At 37.4% G+C, this 19,184-nt stretch overlaps 1 protein-coding gene across 1 annotated transcript; it reads left to right on the forward strand.

Moving 5' to 3' along the window:
* The first annotated feature begins 985 nt into the window (after positions 1 to 985).
* Positions 986 to 16,437, forward strand: mtpn (myotrophin). The gene is made up of 5 exons (XM_056245393.1): positions 986 to 1,141; positions 1,287 to 1,363; positions 3,791 to 3,904; positions 6,032 to 6,115; positions 15,332 to 16,437. The coding sequence occupies exons 2-5, from the start codon at positions 1,292 to 1,294 to the stop codon at positions 15,416 to 15,418; spliced, it is 357 nt and encodes a 118-aa protein (XP_056101368.1). The 5' UTR covers positions 986 to 1,141; positions 1,287 to 1,291; the 3' UTR covers positions 15,419 to 16,437.
* The last annotated feature ends 2,747 nt before the right edge of the window (positions 16,438 to 19,184 follow it).

Here is a 19,184-nt window from a genome sequence, read left to right on the forward strand (position 1 = left end):
CTTTTAGCGATTTTTGAGAACTTCCGTTCCTGACGCGCAGACTCAGACCGACTCAAACTAAGCTTGATGACGTGAGCAACCTGTCTGACAGACGTTACTCTTCTGGTAGCTGTGCGTGAAAACTGCCAACGTTAATCTTGCAGAGACGGGGAACTTGAGCAAAGAGTTCTTTGGCGTGAGTGAGCAGGAGTAAGTATTCCGTTGCTTTTATGGACTCATTATCTATGGGCTTCTCCCTTGACGGGGCGTCCCCCCGATTGCCTGCCAGCTTCTCCTCCTGTCTGTACGGTAACTTCTGTACAGCGCGACAGAGAGTCGAGTGGTTATGACGCAATCGTTAGCCTATTTTTACTAAATCTGTTTCTACGGGGCCATAGTGTAACATAGAAGGTAATGGAGCCCTTTATACATTGTCGTGTTTCTTTAGAAATAAATAATGACAAATGGAGTCTTTAAACGCCTCAGATGTAAAGTTATTCGCTGTCAAAGTGACGCAAAAATGAATGGGAGTCAATGGAAATGCTAACGCAAGTGAAGTTCTGCTACAACATGGCGGCACCCGGCCGGCTTCAACTTCCGGTCGATGGATTACCCCCTTGGCAAAAGTGCGCATCAAGGGCGCAAATCGACCGCAGAGGGGGCGCTCGCGAGCACCCTTCTGAGATCTAAAAATGACAAATGGGACACACTGCGGTCTCACGGACTTAACGGACACGCGCACGCGGCAGCCATTGTAAGTCCACAAGACCGAAAGTGCACATGAAGTGTGCCATTTGGGATTGGGCCTTATTAAACACACCGATTGTACTAAGTGACTCTTATTCTGAAATGACGACGGCCCGGTTTATGCAGGGATTTGATTAATCGCTGTATATATTTAATTAAATTTTATTTGGATTATCATTATTATTATTTGAATTGATAGTCTACTTTATTGTCTTTGTTGTTATTTTACTTGACATGTACCGCTTCATGACAGATCTGAGGTGGTGGGTGTGGACGGGGACTCTTATTTTGAAGTGTTTCTGTGGGCGCTAGTCTGATAGCGGAAGTTCGTGCCTCTGGAAGCTGCAGTTCAGGCGGATCCCGTCAGTGTCTAAGCACAAACTTTCTGTCAAACCCGAAAAACACAAGCAATCCGGTGAGTGAACCACTGAGACACTTCATACAGCCGTTAAACACTCGGGGGACATGAAATAACACCCGCAGCGCAGGCGCGAGCCAGTTTAGGAGCGCAGGCCTATGATACTGTGTGTGTGTGTGTGTGTGTGTGTGTGTGTTTTCAGGTGACATGGGGGATAAGGAGTTGATGTGGGCCCTGAAAAACGGAGATCTGGATGAGGTTAAGACTCTCCTGGTTAAGGTGAGAAACACACACACACACACACACGTTTCATCTTTTCACATACATTCATAATCGAGTTCAAACAGGTCTGACAGCTCGTCAAGGTTTATAAACCCTTACAAAACAGTATTGTGATGGTACCATGGTTTCTGATCTATATCATGACACTGATTGATTCCCATTTAGCATGTCAAGCCGTATTACTGTGATACAGAACCAGGTTATCATGTTATGCTCCAGAAACCATAGTACTATTATGGTACTTAGCAGTAAAAGCAACACGTGGATGTTTTCTAACAACAGATTTTCGATCTAAAGCTGATTTGGTTTCAGTAAAAAAAGCAGCAGGTTTTTTTTTTTTTTTCAACATTAAACAATAAGTTTGCTTTGCATCCCATTTTATTTGATTAATTTGATGCATTTATTAGTGAACCAGCTACTAACTAGCTGACTAGTTTTTCTATTTTTGTATTTTTTTCTCTTTAAAGCATTATTTCAGCATTGTTATTTCTCCTGAAAGATTTTCTAATAGGAAATGAGGCACTGATGATGTCAGCCATAAAGGAAAGTCGTTTCAGAAGTGGAGCACGATTGTACTTGTTATGGACAGAAATAGTTTACCAGAAAACTATAACGACAAAATAGCATCAGGAGATAGTGACGTGTTCTTTCTCATGGTGATGTTTTTCTGATGTATGTGTGTGTGTGTGTGAGAGAGAAAGAGAGAGAGAGTGAGAGTGAGTGAGTGTGTGTGTGTGTGTGTGTGTGTGTGTGTGTGTGTCAGAAAACTATAAGGACAAAATAGCATCAGTAGATAGTGAAGTGTTTTTCCTGATGATAATACACTGGTTTTCTTGGTATTCTAAAGTGTGAAGTAAATACCTCAGTGTGTAAATCTAGTGATCGTTTATTACCAGAGTGGGTTTGTTCATTACTGTGGTTGTGTTAATGGTTTAAAGACGTTCAGCTGGTGTCTGACCTCTCTCTCTCTCTCTCTCTCTCTCTCTCTCTCTCTCTCTCTCTCTCTCTCTCTCTCTCTCTCTCTCTCTCTCTCTCTCTCTCTCTCTCTCTCTCTCTCTCTCTCTCTCTCTCTCATCTGTTAAGTGTGTATCCTGTGTCACAATATCACATCACCTCCATGTGTAACTATATACACTCTTCACACACACACACACACACACACACACAGACAGAAGCGGCTTGCAGACCCCAGAGGAGTGCTGAATTGAGTGAGTGTGTCTGAGAGAGAGTGTGTGTGAGTGTGTGAGAGAGAGAGACTGTGAGTGTGTGTGTGTGTGGTTTGAGGATGTGGGCAGGAGACCGCAGGTGTTTTAAACAGTACCTGTATGGAGAGGTTGTGTGTGGTTTAGTTCGTCACTTACAGCCTCAGAATATCTGGTGTTTTATCCTCATATGAGTGTGTGTGAGCGTCCGGTCAGCGCTGAAGATCTGCCGTCCGTCAGTAGATGTTCAGTGTTTCGTCATGGAGGCGTTCTGTGTTCTCGTGTGGTCGTGATATATTTAGCTCAGCGGTTGACCACGGTTCACACACACAGCAGGTTCACATGATGAAGAGAAGCAGCAGTAAAATAAATGTATTTTAAAGAAATAAATGTCATCGGACTAATAGATGAGTTCAGATGATCTGCTGATAAACATCTATTTATGTCTATTTTTGGGGTGAAATCCAGTAAATTAAACCGCTTCACATTATAAAACACTTAAGCAAAAGATAAAATAATGTTTATATTGATTTCTATATAAATATTTTATATTATTATTATTTTCATATAATATATATATAATTATCACATATTATACAATGCATAACATTATTATTATTATAAGTAATATATTAAATATTTGTATTATTATTATTAAATAATAACAAACTATTAAAAATATTTTTATTGAATAATGTAATATTTAATACTAAATATCATTATATTTATGATTAAAGTATCCTAATATTTTATATAATTATTGTCATGCTCATATAATATAATAAGACTATGTATGTCTGGTATATAATATGTGATAATCATATAATAATAATGTATCATTTATATTAAAATCATATTAAACAGAATATGACTTAATAATTAAATATGTATTTAATAATAAATATGATTAAATAATAACATACTATTAAATATAAACAATATTATTATAATTAATAATAATATATTATTATTATTAATAATAATAATACCATATTATTATTATTATAATTAATAATAATATATTATAATTAATAATAATATTATTATAATTAATAATAATATAATATTAATATAAATATATATGAATAATATATTTAATATTAAACATATTTATAATGATTAAAGTATATAATATGATCTGATTGTAATAATGTTTTAGAATGGTGATATATTAGTAATAGTGTGTGTGTGTGTGTGTGTGTGTGTGTGTGTGTGTGTGCAGGCGGAGGATGTGAACCGGACTCTGGAGGGAGGCCGAAAGCCTCTTCATTACGCTGCAGACTGTGGTCAGAACGAGATGCTCGAGTTTCTGCTGTCGAAAGGAGCCGATGTCAACGTAACACACACACACACACACCAGCTCAAGTCTGTGTTTAGATCAATATCTGCTCGAGTATGTAAATGTTTAGCATGTGGAGATATTAGACCCGCACACTCGGCTGATACCATCAGAGCACAGTCAGACTTCTGCTAAATTACAATATTCAAATAGAAAACTGTTATTGTAATTTGTAATAAGAGCCCATTTCTATTCCAATGTTCCTGTTTTTACTTTATTTGGTGAGCAGAAGAAACGAAATTAAATAGACAGTGTTATTTTAGTACATTTGTGTTCGTTGAAATAAAGCTGTAACAAAAAAATAAATATTAATATATAATGCAATATGATATAATAATTTATAATCTAAATATAAATATTAGTTGAAAACGTAATTAAGATGTAGAAATGTTGTCTTGGCAATAAACTCAAGTTGTTGAACTAAAATAATTACCTGGAAATAAATTAAATTGAAAACTGAAATAAAAATAAATTAAATAGCAATATTAAAAAAAAAAAAAAAAAACGAATAAAATGACAAAATAAACTTGAAAACTAAAAATAATAAAAATAAAAGCTAATTCAAAAATGTTAATATAAAACTAAAATAACCCCGATTAGATTTATATTTTCATATGTGTTAGTTTTAGTCATTTTATTGTGTGCTTTTAAATTTTATATAATTTTTCCAAATAAAAACTAAACATTTTATTATTATTTTTTATATATATAAATAGTTTTTATTAGGGCTGTCAGTTAAACGCGTTATTAACGGCGTTAACGCAAACCCATTTTAACGGCGTTAATTTTTTTATCGCGCGATTAACGATCTTTTTGGCCTAGCAAACTTTGTAGGTTTTTTTTCACATGCTTTTGCAACAGGACGGCATGCGGGCCGCTGCGCTATGAAACCCATTCATTTCAATGGTTTGCGGCACGCGAGGACGTTTTGAAAGCGCAAGCGGATCTAGCTAGACCGGAAACAAAACAACAGGCACGCCGCCCACACTCGTTTGGGCTTGCGAGCCGGATGCGCGAGCGCGAATCTCTCTGCTCGCGCGCGGAATATAATGTGCCGAGCACGAATCTCTCTGCTCGAGTCGCGCGCGCTCTCAGATACACGCTGCTCTTGTAAGAATTTTCTCTGGGCTCACTCAGAGAATATGCCTGCACTTAAAACGTGTTCAGTGCAATCGCGAATCTCTCCTCTTCCCCAGCTAACAATTTTAGGTTATAAGAATGTTTTTTATAACGTTCCCATTAAGTTATAAAAACTTTATTTCTGAATGTTATAGGAACGTTCAAAACGTCCAGTTTTGAGTGGATGACGAGCGCGAGACGCCGAAATGGATGCCAATAAGATTCTGAATGGAAAGTTTACTTTTAAAAAGTTTCCAAATGGTCCCATTGACGAGACCAAAGTGATCTGTGTGTTTTGTCGTTGTGAACTGAGCTATCATCATCGCAGCACGTCCAGTCTGAAACACCACTTGATGATGGCCAAGCACACACACACACACACACACACACACACACACACACAGCTGATGCGAATTCTCCGCCCCCTCGTCAATATCAGGACCTCGTCAGTATTTCTTTCACCCTTTTATTGATGGACAGTGTAACATTGTGTGAGAGATTATTTGCTCCAAGTGAGAATGTTAGTGTGAAATTGAACACAGTGTACGCTTGTGTTGTTTTCAATAAAAAACATTTGCACAAAGCAAGCCGATCCACTTTTCCATGTTGATAAGAGCATTAAAATGAGAAAAAAATAATGGGACAAAAAGAAATCAAGAGACATTTAGAATAGATAAAAATGTGCGATTAAATGCGATTAATCGCGAGTTAACTATGACATTAATGCGATTAATCGCGATTAAATATTTTAATCGTTTGACAGCACTAGTTTTTATTCATTTTTTTTTTTTTTTTTTACATCAGGTCAAGCTAAAATGAATGAGAAATGTTGAAAAAGCTGCAATTCTCCTCCAGAACATGCACAGGTCCTCGATCTCTGTCCCATCGTGAGCACTCGTGTACAGCGAGAGACCGCTTTCGCCTGATTACCCAGCATGCATCTCTCTCGGTCTAATTCATACAGATGGTGATTTTGCGGATAATTGTGGTGTTTTTTCCTTGCAGGCTCCGGATAAACACGGCATCACCCCGCTGCTGTCCGCCACTTACGAGGGTCACATGACCTGCGTCAAGATTCTTCTAGAAAAGGTACTGATGCGTTCGCATCGTCCCGGCGTGATATAATATGTAACAATAATGATATATATCTTTGTCATTGTTTGTTTGTTTTTTTACCCCCTGGAAATTCAACAAAAAAATCATTAGAAAACAGCTTCACATTATAAGACACTTGAGTTCAAAACAGTGAATTATTAATAATAAATCATTAAAATGATTAAAAAATATGATATTTACAGTAAGGTTCCATTAGTTACCATTGGTTGATGCATTAACTAACACTAAGCAATACATTTGTTACAGTATTTATTCATCTTTGTTAACATTATTTAAAAAAACACAACTGTTCAAAGTTCAGCTCACGTCTATTAAATAATATTAACAGAAACATCTTTTGATTTTAATAATGTGTTAATAAATGTTAAAATTAACATCAACTAAGATTAATAAATGCTTTAGAAGTATTTTTATTGTTAGTTCATGCTAACTAATGGAACCTTATTGTAAAGTGTTGTATTAATTCAAATTATATAGTTATTTTTATATATAAAAAAATAGAGCTTAATATAAATGTTTCACATGCAATGTAACTTAGTAATGTAATATATAAAAAGGTAAGTTTAAACTCAAGTCTGATTGGATGAGACATTTAATATAAACACATCAGTTGAAATTCATATTAATGCAACAAGTTTTTTAATGTTGAAACGAACTAAATTCCACTGCATATATACACAATGTTGGTTATATAGCAATAATAGTATTACACATACACTAATGCGATATATCACGATAATGAACGTGCACGGTATTGTTATCGTTTGCACTTAAAAATACTCCGAATAATTAATTATGGAGTGTTTATGGAGCAGCAGAAGTGCAGACGTAACCCCGTAAACAAAGAAAGCGGATGCCAGGGTTCCCAACGGGTCCTTTAAATCCTTGAAAAGTTTGTGAATCTGAATTTTTCTCATGCATAGATACTTGCATAGATAGATGCATAGATTAATGCATTTACATTTCATGCATAGATACTTGAAAGTGCTTGAATTTATTTTGTGCAAGAAGTTTTCTGGAAAAAAGTCGATATTATTCCCTCCGGTCCGCTAATGTGTTATTTCTCCTATGCACACTAGCTTGCTTGTTTTACGCTAGTCTCGCGCATTTTCGCGTTACGTCGTGTTTCCCGCGTGAGGTACGTACTTTGTGTTGTACGTTGCCATGACGTGATCAAGAAAATATGATCATATTACACCGATTCTATCATCACTTCATTGGTTACCTATAAAGTTCCGTATTAATTACAAGGTGTTGCTTTTGACTTATAAAGCTCTGAATGGTTTAGCTCCAGTCTATTTAACGGATCTTCTATCGCCCTATAATCCATCGCGCTCTTTAAGATCACTAAATCCGAGGCTTCTGGTCATTCCTAGGATATCCAGATCCACCAAAGGAGGGAGAGCATTTTCACATTTAGCTCCGAAGCTCTGGAATAGCCTTCCTGATATTGTTCGTTGCTCAGACTCGCTCTCCCAGTTTAAAACTAGACTAAAGACGCATCTATTTAGCCAGGCATTCATATACATTTTTTATCTTACAGTTACTGTAAATTCGGCCTCTACTTCATAAACGCCAGAGGAGAACTGGCCCCGACTGAGCCTGGGTTCTCCCAAGGTTTTTTTTTCTCCGTCGGGTCATCTGATGGAGTTCTAGGACACCATCGGGTCACTTGATGGAGTTTTTCGGTTCCTTGCCACTGTTGCCTTTGGCTTGCTCAGTTGGGGATATTCAAATTAAATGACCCATCATACCACTGATCAGCTCTACCAAACTTGGATGTCTTTTCCAGTAATAAACAAACACTGTTAAGTTGTTTTGATTGATACTGTGTGAAGCAGCTTTGATACAATCTGTATTGTGAAAAGCGCTATATAAATATATTTGACTTGACGTTCATGCGCACACAAAACTACTACGATGATGTCTTTGTTGTCGGACACGTCAAATGTGTTCCCGCATTAAGACCTTGAATGTGAGGGTATTGGACCTGGAAAGTGCTTGAGTTTGAAGTTAGCTGCGCTAGTTTCTGTTTCTGAACTGCGTTGAACTGTTTCAAACAGCCATTCAGATTTTGTATTTGCAATAGTGTTGACTGAAAATGTTCTGATTCTTTATTACTGTTCGGTAATGCTTTACAATAAGGCTCTATTAGTTAGTTACATCTATCGCTATGGAGTAAATCCAATATAACAATTACTACAGTACAGTAGTTACATATAGGTGAAACTCGAAAAACTAGAATATCATGCAAAAGTTCATTTATTTCAGTAATTCAACTTAAAAGGTGAAACTAATATATAGACTCATTACATGCAAAGTGAGATATTTCAAGCCTTTATTTGTTATAATTGTGATGATTATGGCTTACAGCTTATGAAAACCTTTTCACAATATTCTAATTTTGAATTTGGGGTTTTCATATCTGTAAGCCATAATCATCACAATTATAACTAATAAAGGCTTGAAATATCTCACTTTGCATGTAATGAGTCTATATAATATATTAGTTTCACCTTTTAAGTTGAATTACTGAAATAAATGAACTTTTGCACGATATTCTAGTTTTACCTGTATTATAATCTTACTTAAATTATTGAAATCTATATTATTGTGACAAGTTTCTCAATGTTTCTCAGCATTTGCACACAAGTAAACTCCTGTTGTTATTGTGCCGGACGTCTTTGACACGCTGTGCTCTGTGTGTTCACTCTTCACCATATTTACTCGTGTGAATGTCCACGCTGATGTGTCTAGCTCAGTATAACTGCTCATAATCTCTGCTGGCTGGCACATTTCTACTGTTGTGTGGTGTGTGTTGTGGCAGCGTCCAGCTCTGGTGAGAGAAAGAGCTTTTGTTTGTGGATTTAAAGCTGAAAGCGTCTGAACGGAGGCTGTAAACAGTGGCATCCGCAGGGTCACACGGGGTTATAATGCAGTTATGTCAGGCTGCACAGCACTGCACATTCTCCAGTGAGAGATCCCGTCTGAGATTACACAACACACACACACACACGTGTGCTCTGATGTCCCACCGGGGCCCGTATCGCTGATCCGAGGGCCCTTCATCTCCTCAGACGCTCTGTGTTTCCGATGCTTCTGCAGGAGCTGATCATGCATTTTTGGCTGTTGCTCGGGAATATTTCAGGCTTGAATCCCCATTGGATCACTTGAGGAGTGCAGTTGTTCTGAAACAAGAAGTTGGGCTGTAACATTGTTTAAAGCCTGGGGAGCTATTCTGCCCTTTTAAAAAGCCGTGATGTTGTTTTCAGACTCTACTAGAACAGGTTTTCCTGCTTGAATGTTGATTATTTTTAGGGATGTCCCGATCAGATTTTTTTGCCCTCGAGTCCGAGTCATTTGATTTTGAGTATCTACCGATACCGAGTCCCGATCCGATACTTATATAATACATAAAAAAAGAATAAAGAAGAGCGAAAAAACAGATCCAGGATGTTCCTTATTTTTTTTATTTAATTCACCTTATTTTAACATTCAACAACTGTTAACAAACAGAGCACTTCTGTGAGGTAGCTTGAACAATCAAGTAATAAATAACATAAAATCTTCACTTTTGGACTTTTGTGCAACAGTAAATATAGAAAAAGTCTAATATAAAAACAATAGCACCTCAACTTAAAATACCCGGCAGGCATGTAAACAAAAAATAAAAATGTTTTAAAAGTGTATAAAAAATAATGAGAATATATATATATATATATATATATATATATATATATATATATATATATATATATATATACATTAGGGGTGTAACAGTTTACAAAATTTGCGGTACGATACAGCAAAAAGAAAGAAATGCCAGAGAAATTTCCTATTTATTAAAAGAAAAACTATTTTTAAATAAGTTTGAGTTTTCCTACATCTTGAAACTTTCAGGTTTATAAATGGGGGTAATCTTTGAAGGATGAACAAATAATATTTGGTAATCACACTAAAAATAACATTTAAATATATATTTACATAATATTTGAGTTTTGAAGTGCAACATTAACTCCATGTTCATTCACGGCACAGTGTTTCTCCTGGTGTCCACGTCAGCGCTGTTTGATCTAATAGAGATCTACGGTTAATAACAGAGAAATGTGAACGCTTCTCACTAGATCTCGCAGCGATGTTATTACTTCAGTGGCGAATTCAAATGTTTTCTTCACTGGATCTCTTAGCACAGTGTCGCTTGATCTCGCGCTGCACAGATGTTGCTGGTCCGAACTGATAATGGTCCGTGAAGCACAATATAATGAGTAGCGCAGTTTCGTTCCGCTTTCATTACGTTTGCCATTTGATGTTGCGCAGCGTTGTGGTGATCGCGCCAGCGCTGATTTTGTCTGCAGGAAAAATGGTCCTAGGAATTGTTCGGTTTGTATGCGTACCGACCCGGAAGCCTCGTACCGAAACGGTTCAATAATTACGAATACATGTACCGTTACACCCCTAATTTACATATATCCGAGTCCTGATCGGGAGGTAACAGTCCGATTCCGATCGAGTCTGAAACCACGTGATCGGGCCCGATTTCCGATCGCGTGATCGGATCGGGACATCCCTAATTATTTTCCTCATATTCTCCATTGTTGCGGCTCCTCTTTTCCCAGTCTGTCAGTAACGCTCTGTTTACTTCCTGTCTCTATGAAGCCCCGCCTTCTGAAAAGCACACTGTGCTCTGATTGGTCGGCTGGAGCAGTGTGTTGTGATTGGTCGAGCGCTTCGAGTATGTTTGGGAAATGTCCCGCCCCTTCCCATAACCGCCAGTTTAACACACTACTAACTAACTCAACCAGGCCCCGCCCCTTTATTCTGCGTATTAATTATTATAATGAGGAATATTGTGACGTGTTCGTTCCCGGAAGAAACTCAAGACTACAATGGAGGTGTTTCAGGAGTTCAGAAACAGTGCTTATAATTAAAACAGTGCTTATAATTAATTATCTGCGTTGATTACTAATGGTTCCAAAAAGCAACTCTCGGTTTTCAGTAAAAAATAAACGCAGATGGTTTTATAGTTTTCCAAACATTTCTCCGTTCTTACAAAGTAACTTTAAAAATCCCTTTTTTCTCTCTCCATTTCTTGTAGATTATTTATATATTTCATATGACAATAAAAAATGTATAAAAGCATTAGAAGCTTAGCTATTTGGTTACACTTTACAATAAGGTTATTTCTACATGAAAATGACTTATTCTTAATGTTGCATCATTAGCAAATAGCACCTTATGTTTTTAAATTGATCTTAATATACAATATTCTCATGGTTAAGTCATTATTGTTAATTCTCAAATAAAGTTCTTCACTATTTTCCATTAATTTCGTTCGTATTATACGATATCGGTTATTGGTCATATTTTCTTGATCGTTTATGATTGTGGAAGTAAAACTGCAGCTTTTCTTTTGAATTCTCCCCTCAAAGGATTGTGGGTGTTTGGTTCACAGCACAGACTGATGCAGTTCACACCCAGACTACAGTGTGAATCTGAAGAGCGTCTCAGTGGCTCTTCAACAAACCGTGCAGTGTTTGTCCAGTGCTCTTATTTGTATTTGTATCTCAATCCAGCACTATATATTTGAAGATGATTGTGGATTAAATGTATAAAGATGTTTGTGAATGATGGATTTGGTAACGTAAGATCCATATAAATGTGTTCTGGATCTAGTCTCATATTTCTACTTAAGAAATATGATATTTCATAAGAAATATGGTATTTCCTACTAAAGCAAGGTTGTATTTGACTCTGGTGGGCGTGGCCTTAGACGGCGACTTGCCCAGTGCATTATGGGTGTTGAAGTTTTCCTATGCATTTTGCAAAAGGCCGTTTTCTCTAGTCAGGTATCATCGATTTTAAAACATTTTGGCAGCCATGTTTTATTGAAAGCTCGTTTTACTAGCAGTGATGTACCTCTTTAAATATCTTATATAGTTTCTATTTTAAATTTGAATAACTCAAATATGGTAAAATAGCCTGAGAAGCTAGCATGGCGTTTTGTCTTGCTATCTCTGTGTTGCTATCTCTGTGTTGCTATCTCTGTGTTGCCCTCCATCACGTATCCACACTCATGGCCATAAATACGGCGGGCGAGAAGAAACGCCACATGGCTGACACGCATGAATGAGAGATCGAAGAGCACTTCCTCTTTTTTCTGTTGTCAAATGCTCTGAATGGGAAGTTAAACTTCCATAATTACCAATTAACTTCAGATATTTACATTTTAAACATTATTTCGAACGCCTTTTATCTAGCTATCAGGATCACACAGGGCCGGATTATCCATAGACGGGATTGGGCGAGTGCCCTGGGGCACCAGCCAAAAGGGGGGCACCAAATGATTAAGAGAATGACTAAACCTTTAAAATAGTTTTCATGTTTTGTATATATATTATTTTGCTGGAAGAGATGGAGATATAAAATTAACAATTAATGATAACATTTACAGAGAGAATATAAAATATGCATATAAAGAATTGCGATTGGGTCAGGTCACAGTGCCTATTTCTTCGAAATTAAGAAAAGACAGAGACATCGATCGGCATCAACAGCAGAAGCCACTAGCAGCGAAAAATGCCTCAACCAAAACTCAAGCAGCTGCTAATGTTGTGAGCAAAGGCGGTAGCCTAACACAAAGTCTAGAGAAAGTTGTTTTGCTAAAGGTAGGCTAAGGCTTATTTTCCATTATTTCTGGGCAAATAGGCTACTGAGTGTGACGCTGTTGTCGATTTGAAATTTGGAACGGTTTTCTCTTATAGCTGGTTGCTTAGTTAGAGATGCTTATTACATGCATAACTTTTGTTTCAATCGGACTGAATTCATTCCGATTGATGAATCTGAATGTAGTGTACATGAACGCTAAACGTGATCGGGTTGATGTGCGCGTTTATACGCAAGCTTAAAATCGGAAGAGGTAACGTTAGTATGCTGAATATACAGATTTTCCAGCTGTTTGTGCATAATACCCATCTCCTACATTGGTTCTTTATTTGTTTTAAACAGCAGGCTTAATATTTATGCATATCTGGTCATAATTTGGGGACAATGAGCACATGAACCGTTGTTGTACCGTGTTGCTTATATTTATCAGTAAAATGCCCCTCCCTTCTCGCGTCCAAAACCAGTCGTCTCTGGGTTATAATCCGAAAAATGACTGGTTGGTCCTGCTCCACTTCACAGACGCTGAGTGAAAGGAGAATTTGAAAATGACGGGACACTTGATTTTATGACACTTTATTCAACAGGAAGAACATTCCGAGGGTCATACGTCATTACGCTATTTCAACGTCATTGCACATGTACGCAGTCCTTTCAGTTTCGGTTTTTAATCCGATCAAGTGTTTACATGTTCTCTCGATCGGATTAGAAAAGGAAAAAAACACCCCTTTCAATCCGATCGAAATTTGATTCCGATCGAGCTCAATCGGATCAATAAAGGTTGAATAAAAGCTTTTCAGTTCTATTGAGCCGTCAATCCGATTACTAATGGATTTGGTTGCATTTAAATGTTTTGCTGCTGTGCGTCTCTGTGGTGCTGAATTTAGCTGATTCTTGGGCTTGCTTATTTGGTATATGATTTTTTTAGACAAAAGGTTTTGCATGTAGTCCTCATACATGCCATTTATTATGGAAATAAAGATATTTAGTATGACATGTTCATGTTGCACTAGCATGTGAGTTGTATGGGGTGGGGGTGGGGGGCACTTAAAATGTGGTCACCCTAGGGCACTACACTGTGTTAATTCGGGCCTGGGATCACAGTATCAGTTTAATTCTTTAAGGGCCAATATTTTAAATTTAGTTGCATGTTTAGTAATTTCATTGTGTTTTTGTTATTTTTTGTTTTAATATTCCTATTTTTGGTTTAATTTATTTTTATTCCAATTTAATTGGCTTTTATTTTAGTATGTGTTTTTTTTCATGTTCATTTTAGTTTAATTTTTAGTATTTATTTTTTTATTTTTTGTAATTCTGTAAAAATGTAGTAATTTTTCATTTTATTGTATTTTTTTATATATATTTTTTTTATATAGCTATTTAGGTTTAATATATTTTTATTTCAGTTTTGGTTATTTATTTCCAGGTATTTGCCAAGGAAACATTTCCACTTTTCGTTTAGTTTAAGTTTTTTAAATAATATTTTGTGCTTTAAACTATTAAAAACACAAGAGAGTAGTGTGTGTGAGAGAGTAGTGTGTGTGAGAGAGTAGTGTTCAGAGTAAACCGGAGACTTACTCAAACTCACACACACACACACACTGAGGATCATTAAAGCGCATCGACCGGCGCGGAGGATAACATTAGTGTAAAGCCCCGAGGGTCCGGCTCACGCTAGATTATGCATGAGGTCCTGTACTCAATAATCAGCTCTGATTGGTCAGGTGGAAGCGTGATCTACTGTAAATTGTTCTTTTATTTCTTGAATAATGTTGGGTCGTGTGTAATGAGCAGAACGTCCACTAATGCTGGGACGTTAGTTGCTCTGTTTGTCGAAGGACCATCAGATGTCAATATTGTAATGTCCCTTCACTGTAAAACTTGCCCAGTGTTTATTAATGTCATTAGACTTCAAATCTGGAGAAACTTTGAAGGACTTTGAAAAAAAAAAAGGGCCCAGAAAAACCTTTACAATTTTTATCACAAATATAATTAAATTAGTTATTTATATATATCAGATGTTGTGTTTATTGAAAGCTAAAACCAGGGTTAGTATCATTTAATTAAAACTAAAATAATTAAAACGTTTCTGTTAATTGAAATAAAGCTGGGGGGAAAAATTTAAAATAAAGTAAAACTAAAACTGAAATAAAAATAAAGAATGGTTTTACTGTAGATTTATTAATTGTATTTTTGAATTTCATGTTAATTAGTCATTTTGTTATGTGCTTTTGTCATTTTATTAGATTTGCTGTTTAGGTTTAATTTATTTTTATTTGAGTTTTAGTTTTTATTTATTTGTGCTTCAACTATTATTTCAGGTTTTCTAGTTTTTAGTTTCGGTTTTTCAACTAATATTAATATTTTATTTTTATGTCAGCCTTATTTCAATGAATAGAAATGTTTTTAACAGTTTGTTAATGATAAAAACCCTGGTATAAGTGTGTCTCAATCTCATTATTTCTTTCCTTTCCTGCTGCCGGTCTTTTGTTTAATCGTGTGTGTGTGTGTGTGTGTTCCTCCCTCCAGGGTGCTGATAAGGAACGTAAAGGTCCGGATGGTCTCAGCGCGTTCGAGGCGGCCGAAAGCGAGGCCATTAAAGCTCTACTGAAGTGAGACGAACGCTACCGGCAGCGAGAGGTTCTGACCACAACCACTGGATCCACACACACACACACACACACACACACACACACGCACCTCTCTGTCTCTGCCCGCTGGCTGCATCAGCTCCTCTAGGTTTCCTTTTGTTTTGTTTTTCTTCATGACCTATATTATGTTATTTTAGGGGAGGTGCTTAATTGCCCCTTTAGTTTATCGGCGTCAGCCATTGGCTGATGGACCTGTCACTCAAGCCTACGGACCAATGGGAACGCCTGTCTAACACCACTAAACACGGACCTTAGAGTTCAGACTACAGCGCAGACTCTGCGAGTGTATGATGATGATGATGATGATGATGATGTGTACATTTATTTTTCAGACTGTTGTGATTGCAGTTAGAAGCGAGTGGGTTGTATAGTTAACTCTGAAAATGTTGGAAAAATACTAGCTGATGAATTTCCCTGCACTCCATTCCCACGTTTCCCTCCTTCAGCTTAACGACATTCCCACGGCCGTCGCATTAGCTGTTCAAAGAACAAATAACACACCTCAGACGCTTGACTCGTTCTGCTGACCTGCACATTTTTTGCTTTGTGCCCCTTTGAATTTGTGTTGTTGTGGCAAAAATAAATGAATTCTCAGCTTCTGTGTGCTTGTAGAGTTAAACAGGTTTGATCAGATGAGGGATCATCATCTCTCTCTCTCTCTCTCTCTCTCTCTCTCTCTCTCTCTCTCTCTCTCTCTCTCTCTCTCTCTCTCTCTCTCTCTCTCTCTCTCTCTCTCTCTCTCTCTCTCTCTCTCTCTCTCTCTCTCTCTCTCTCACTCTCTCTCACTCTCTCTCTCTCTCTCTCTCTCTCTCTCTCTCTCTCTCTCTCTGCATGATGGTGTTTTTTAGCTTTTCAAGACAGTCTTAAACAAAAATTTACATCGATTAGCGAATGAACATTTCGAAGATCCATATCTGGCATTGTTGTGAAAAAGTCCGTTTGAAAACAAAACAAAAAAAAAACAAATAAAACTATTTGAAATGATTAGTTTGATTTTTGTCACATTTGTAAAGTATTGACTGATGGAGAGTGTTTGTTTATCAGGGGCGTTTTCTCCAATGATCCGATGGGAATATAATCCATATTACAAATATGACATTAAAAAGTGTATAAATCAGTTTTTTTCTAAAGTAACGCTGTCCGACAGCAACGGGTAAAGGTTAATGCTTAAAACACTAACTTGATGAGATTTATACTTTTTTTTTAAATAAAAAGAAACTTTAAATTGTTAATGTAATTATTAGGTTTCTTTTATTTTATTTTTCTCTTTTATTTTTTTTAATGTAAAGTAATGGTTACTAGTAATGTAAGGGAAATGTGACATTAAGTGTGACTGGGACATGAATTTACAATAATAATAATTCTACAGCATCTTGTGTGTGTGTGTGAGAGAGAGAGTGAGTGAGTGAGTGCGTGTGTGTGTGAGAGAGAGAGAGAGAGAGTGTGAGTGCATGTGTGTGTGTGTAAGAGAGAGAGAGAGAGTGAGTATGTGAGTGTGTGTGTGTGTGTGTGTGAGAGAGAGAGAGAGAGTGAGTGAGTGCGTGTGTGTGTGTGAGAGAGAGAGAGAGAGAGAGAGAGTGAGTGCGTGTGAGTGTGTGTGTGTGTGTGTGTGTGAGAGAGAGAGAGAGAGAGAGAGTGAGTGAGTGCGTGTGTGTGTGTGTGAGAGAGAGAGTGTATGTGTGTGTGTGAGAGAGAGAGAGAGTGAGTGAGTGAGTGAGTGCGTGTGTATGTGAGTGTGTGAGAGAGAGAGAGAGAGAGAGTGAGTGAGTGCGTGTGTATGTGAGTGTGTGTGTGTGTGAGAGAGAGAGAGAGAGAGTGAGTGAGTGCGTGTGTATGTGAGTGTGTGTGTGTGAGAGAGAGAGAGTGTGTGTGTGTGAGAGAGAGAGAGAGAGAGTGAGTGAGTGAGTGCGTGTGTATGTGAGTGTGTGTGTGAGAGAGAGAGAGAGAGAGAGAGTGAGTGAGTGCGTGTGTGTGTGAGAGAGAGAGAGTGTGTGTGTGTGAGAGAGAGAGAGAGAGAGAGAGAGTGAGTGAGTGAGTGCGTGTGTATGTGAGTGTGTGTCACAGTGTTTTTTTTTTCTTTAATTAAGTGCTTTTGTTAATTGCCGATCCACCGGCGAGTCTCAGACCTTTGTCACTGTCACAACACAAAGAAATCCATTATTCAGGTGCTGCACAACTCACTGATAAAGTGTAATGGCCCGTCAGCCGCTTCTCGGAGCCTTTCACTGACGGCCTGTGAATATAAAACAGCTCGTCTCCGTCAGACCGCTGAACGCGCTCCATATGACGGGAGCAACTCTTGAAGACAACATGAGATCTGAATAACCGTGTTTAACTTTAATGTCTTAACCCTTTAAGGTACGCACCATGAAAAAACCAAAGGAAAAATTATTTCTTTGCATTTTTTATTCAATTATGATAACAATAACAACAATCAAAAAAAAAAAAATTTAATTAGACCCTACAGTATTTTAGATACAATCCTCTACCAAACGGTTGAGACGTCTGTTCATAATAAAAGAACAAAATTCAAAACAAGTCATATTAAGTGCATTTTCTTGACCAATAAAAAATCTGATGGCTGCTATTGATGGCTCTTACAATGCTAGTCATATAGTAATACACAAACATAGTCAATTTTAAATTATGAAATTAATAGTAACACCAGAATTGGTATTAATTCTTCAAAGGTATTTTTGATATTTACCATAATACAGTACAGAAATGGTGAAAAAATGATATTGATCAAATATTTTTCATCAAATATGTAATTGAATAATATTAAAATTAATCATTTTAACAACACTAACCCTTTTGTTCATTGTAAATAGCTAATTTTACCAACATTGTTGTGTGAGCTGTGTTGTGTTGTGTTGTGTGAGCTGTGTTGTGTGTGTGTTGTGTTGTGTGTTGTGTTGTGTGAGCTGTGTTGTGTGAGCTGTGTTGTGTTGTGTTGTGTGTGTGTTGTGTTGTGTGAGCTGTGTTGTGTGAGCTGTGTTGTGTGTGTGTTGTGTTGTGTGTGTTGTGTGAGCTGTGTTGTGTTGTGTGAGCTGTGGTGTGTTGTGTTGTGTGAGCTGTGTTGTGTTGTGTTGTGTGAGCTGTGTTGTGTTGTGTGAGCTGTGGTGTGTTGTGTTGTGTGAGCTGTGTTGTGTTGTGTGAGCTGTGTTGTGTTGTGTGTGTGTGTGTTGTGTGTGTGTTGTGTTGTGTGAGCTGTGTTGTGTTGTGTTGTGTGAGCTGTGTTGTGTGAGCTGTGTTGTGTTGTGTGTGTGTGTTGTGTGTGTGTTGTGTTGTGTGTGTTGTGTTGTGTGAGCTGTGTTGTGTTGTGTTGTGTGAGCTGTGTTGTGTGTGTTGTGTTGTGTGTGTTGTGTGTTGTGTGTGTGTGTTGTGTGTGTTGTGTTGTGTGAGCTGTGTTGTGTGTTGTGTTGTGTGTGTTGTGTTGTGTGTGTGTGTTGTGTTGTGTGTGTTGTGTTGTGTTGTGTGAGATGTGTTGTGTTGTGTTGTGTGAGCTGTGTTGTGTGTGTTGTGTGAGCTGTGTTGTGTGAGTTGTGTTGTGTGAGCTTTGTTGTGTGTTGTGTTGTGTGAGCTGTGTTGTGTTGTGTGAGCTGTGTTGTGTGTTGTGTTGTGTGTGTTGTGTGTGTGTGTGTTGTGTTGTGTGTGTTGTGTGTGTGTTGTTTCGTGTTGTGTTGTGTGTGTTGTGTTGTTTCGTGTTGTGTGTGTGTGTTCAGTGTTGT

Source organism: Rhinichthys klamathensis, unplaced genomic scaffold (assembly GCF_029890125.1).
Source record: "Rhinichthys klamathensis goyatoka isolate OS25496 unplaced genomic scaffold, OSU_Roscu_1.1 h1tg000029l_1, whole genome shotgun sequence".
Classification (NCBI taxonomy): domain Eukaryota; kingdom Metazoa; phylum Chordata; class Actinopteri; order Cypriniformes; family Leuciscidae; genus Rhinichthys; species Rhinichthys klamathensis.

What these genes read in the sequence shown, in the direction of transcription:
- mtpn (XM_056245393.1), top strand. Translation starts at nt 1,292, where the DNA reads ATGGGGGATAAGGAGTTGATGTGGGCCCTGAAAAACGGAGATCTGGAT. An exon ending in CGAAAGGAGCCGATGTCAAC is followed by an intron (nt 3,905 to 6,031) that starts GTAACACACACA and finishes TTTTCCTTGCAG; the next exon opens with GCTCCGGATAAACACGGCAT. An exon ending in TCAAGATTCTTCTAGAAAAG is followed by an intron (nt 6,116 to 15,331) that starts GTACTGATGCGT and finishes TCCTCCCTCCAG; the next exon opens with GGTGCTGATAAGGAACGTAA.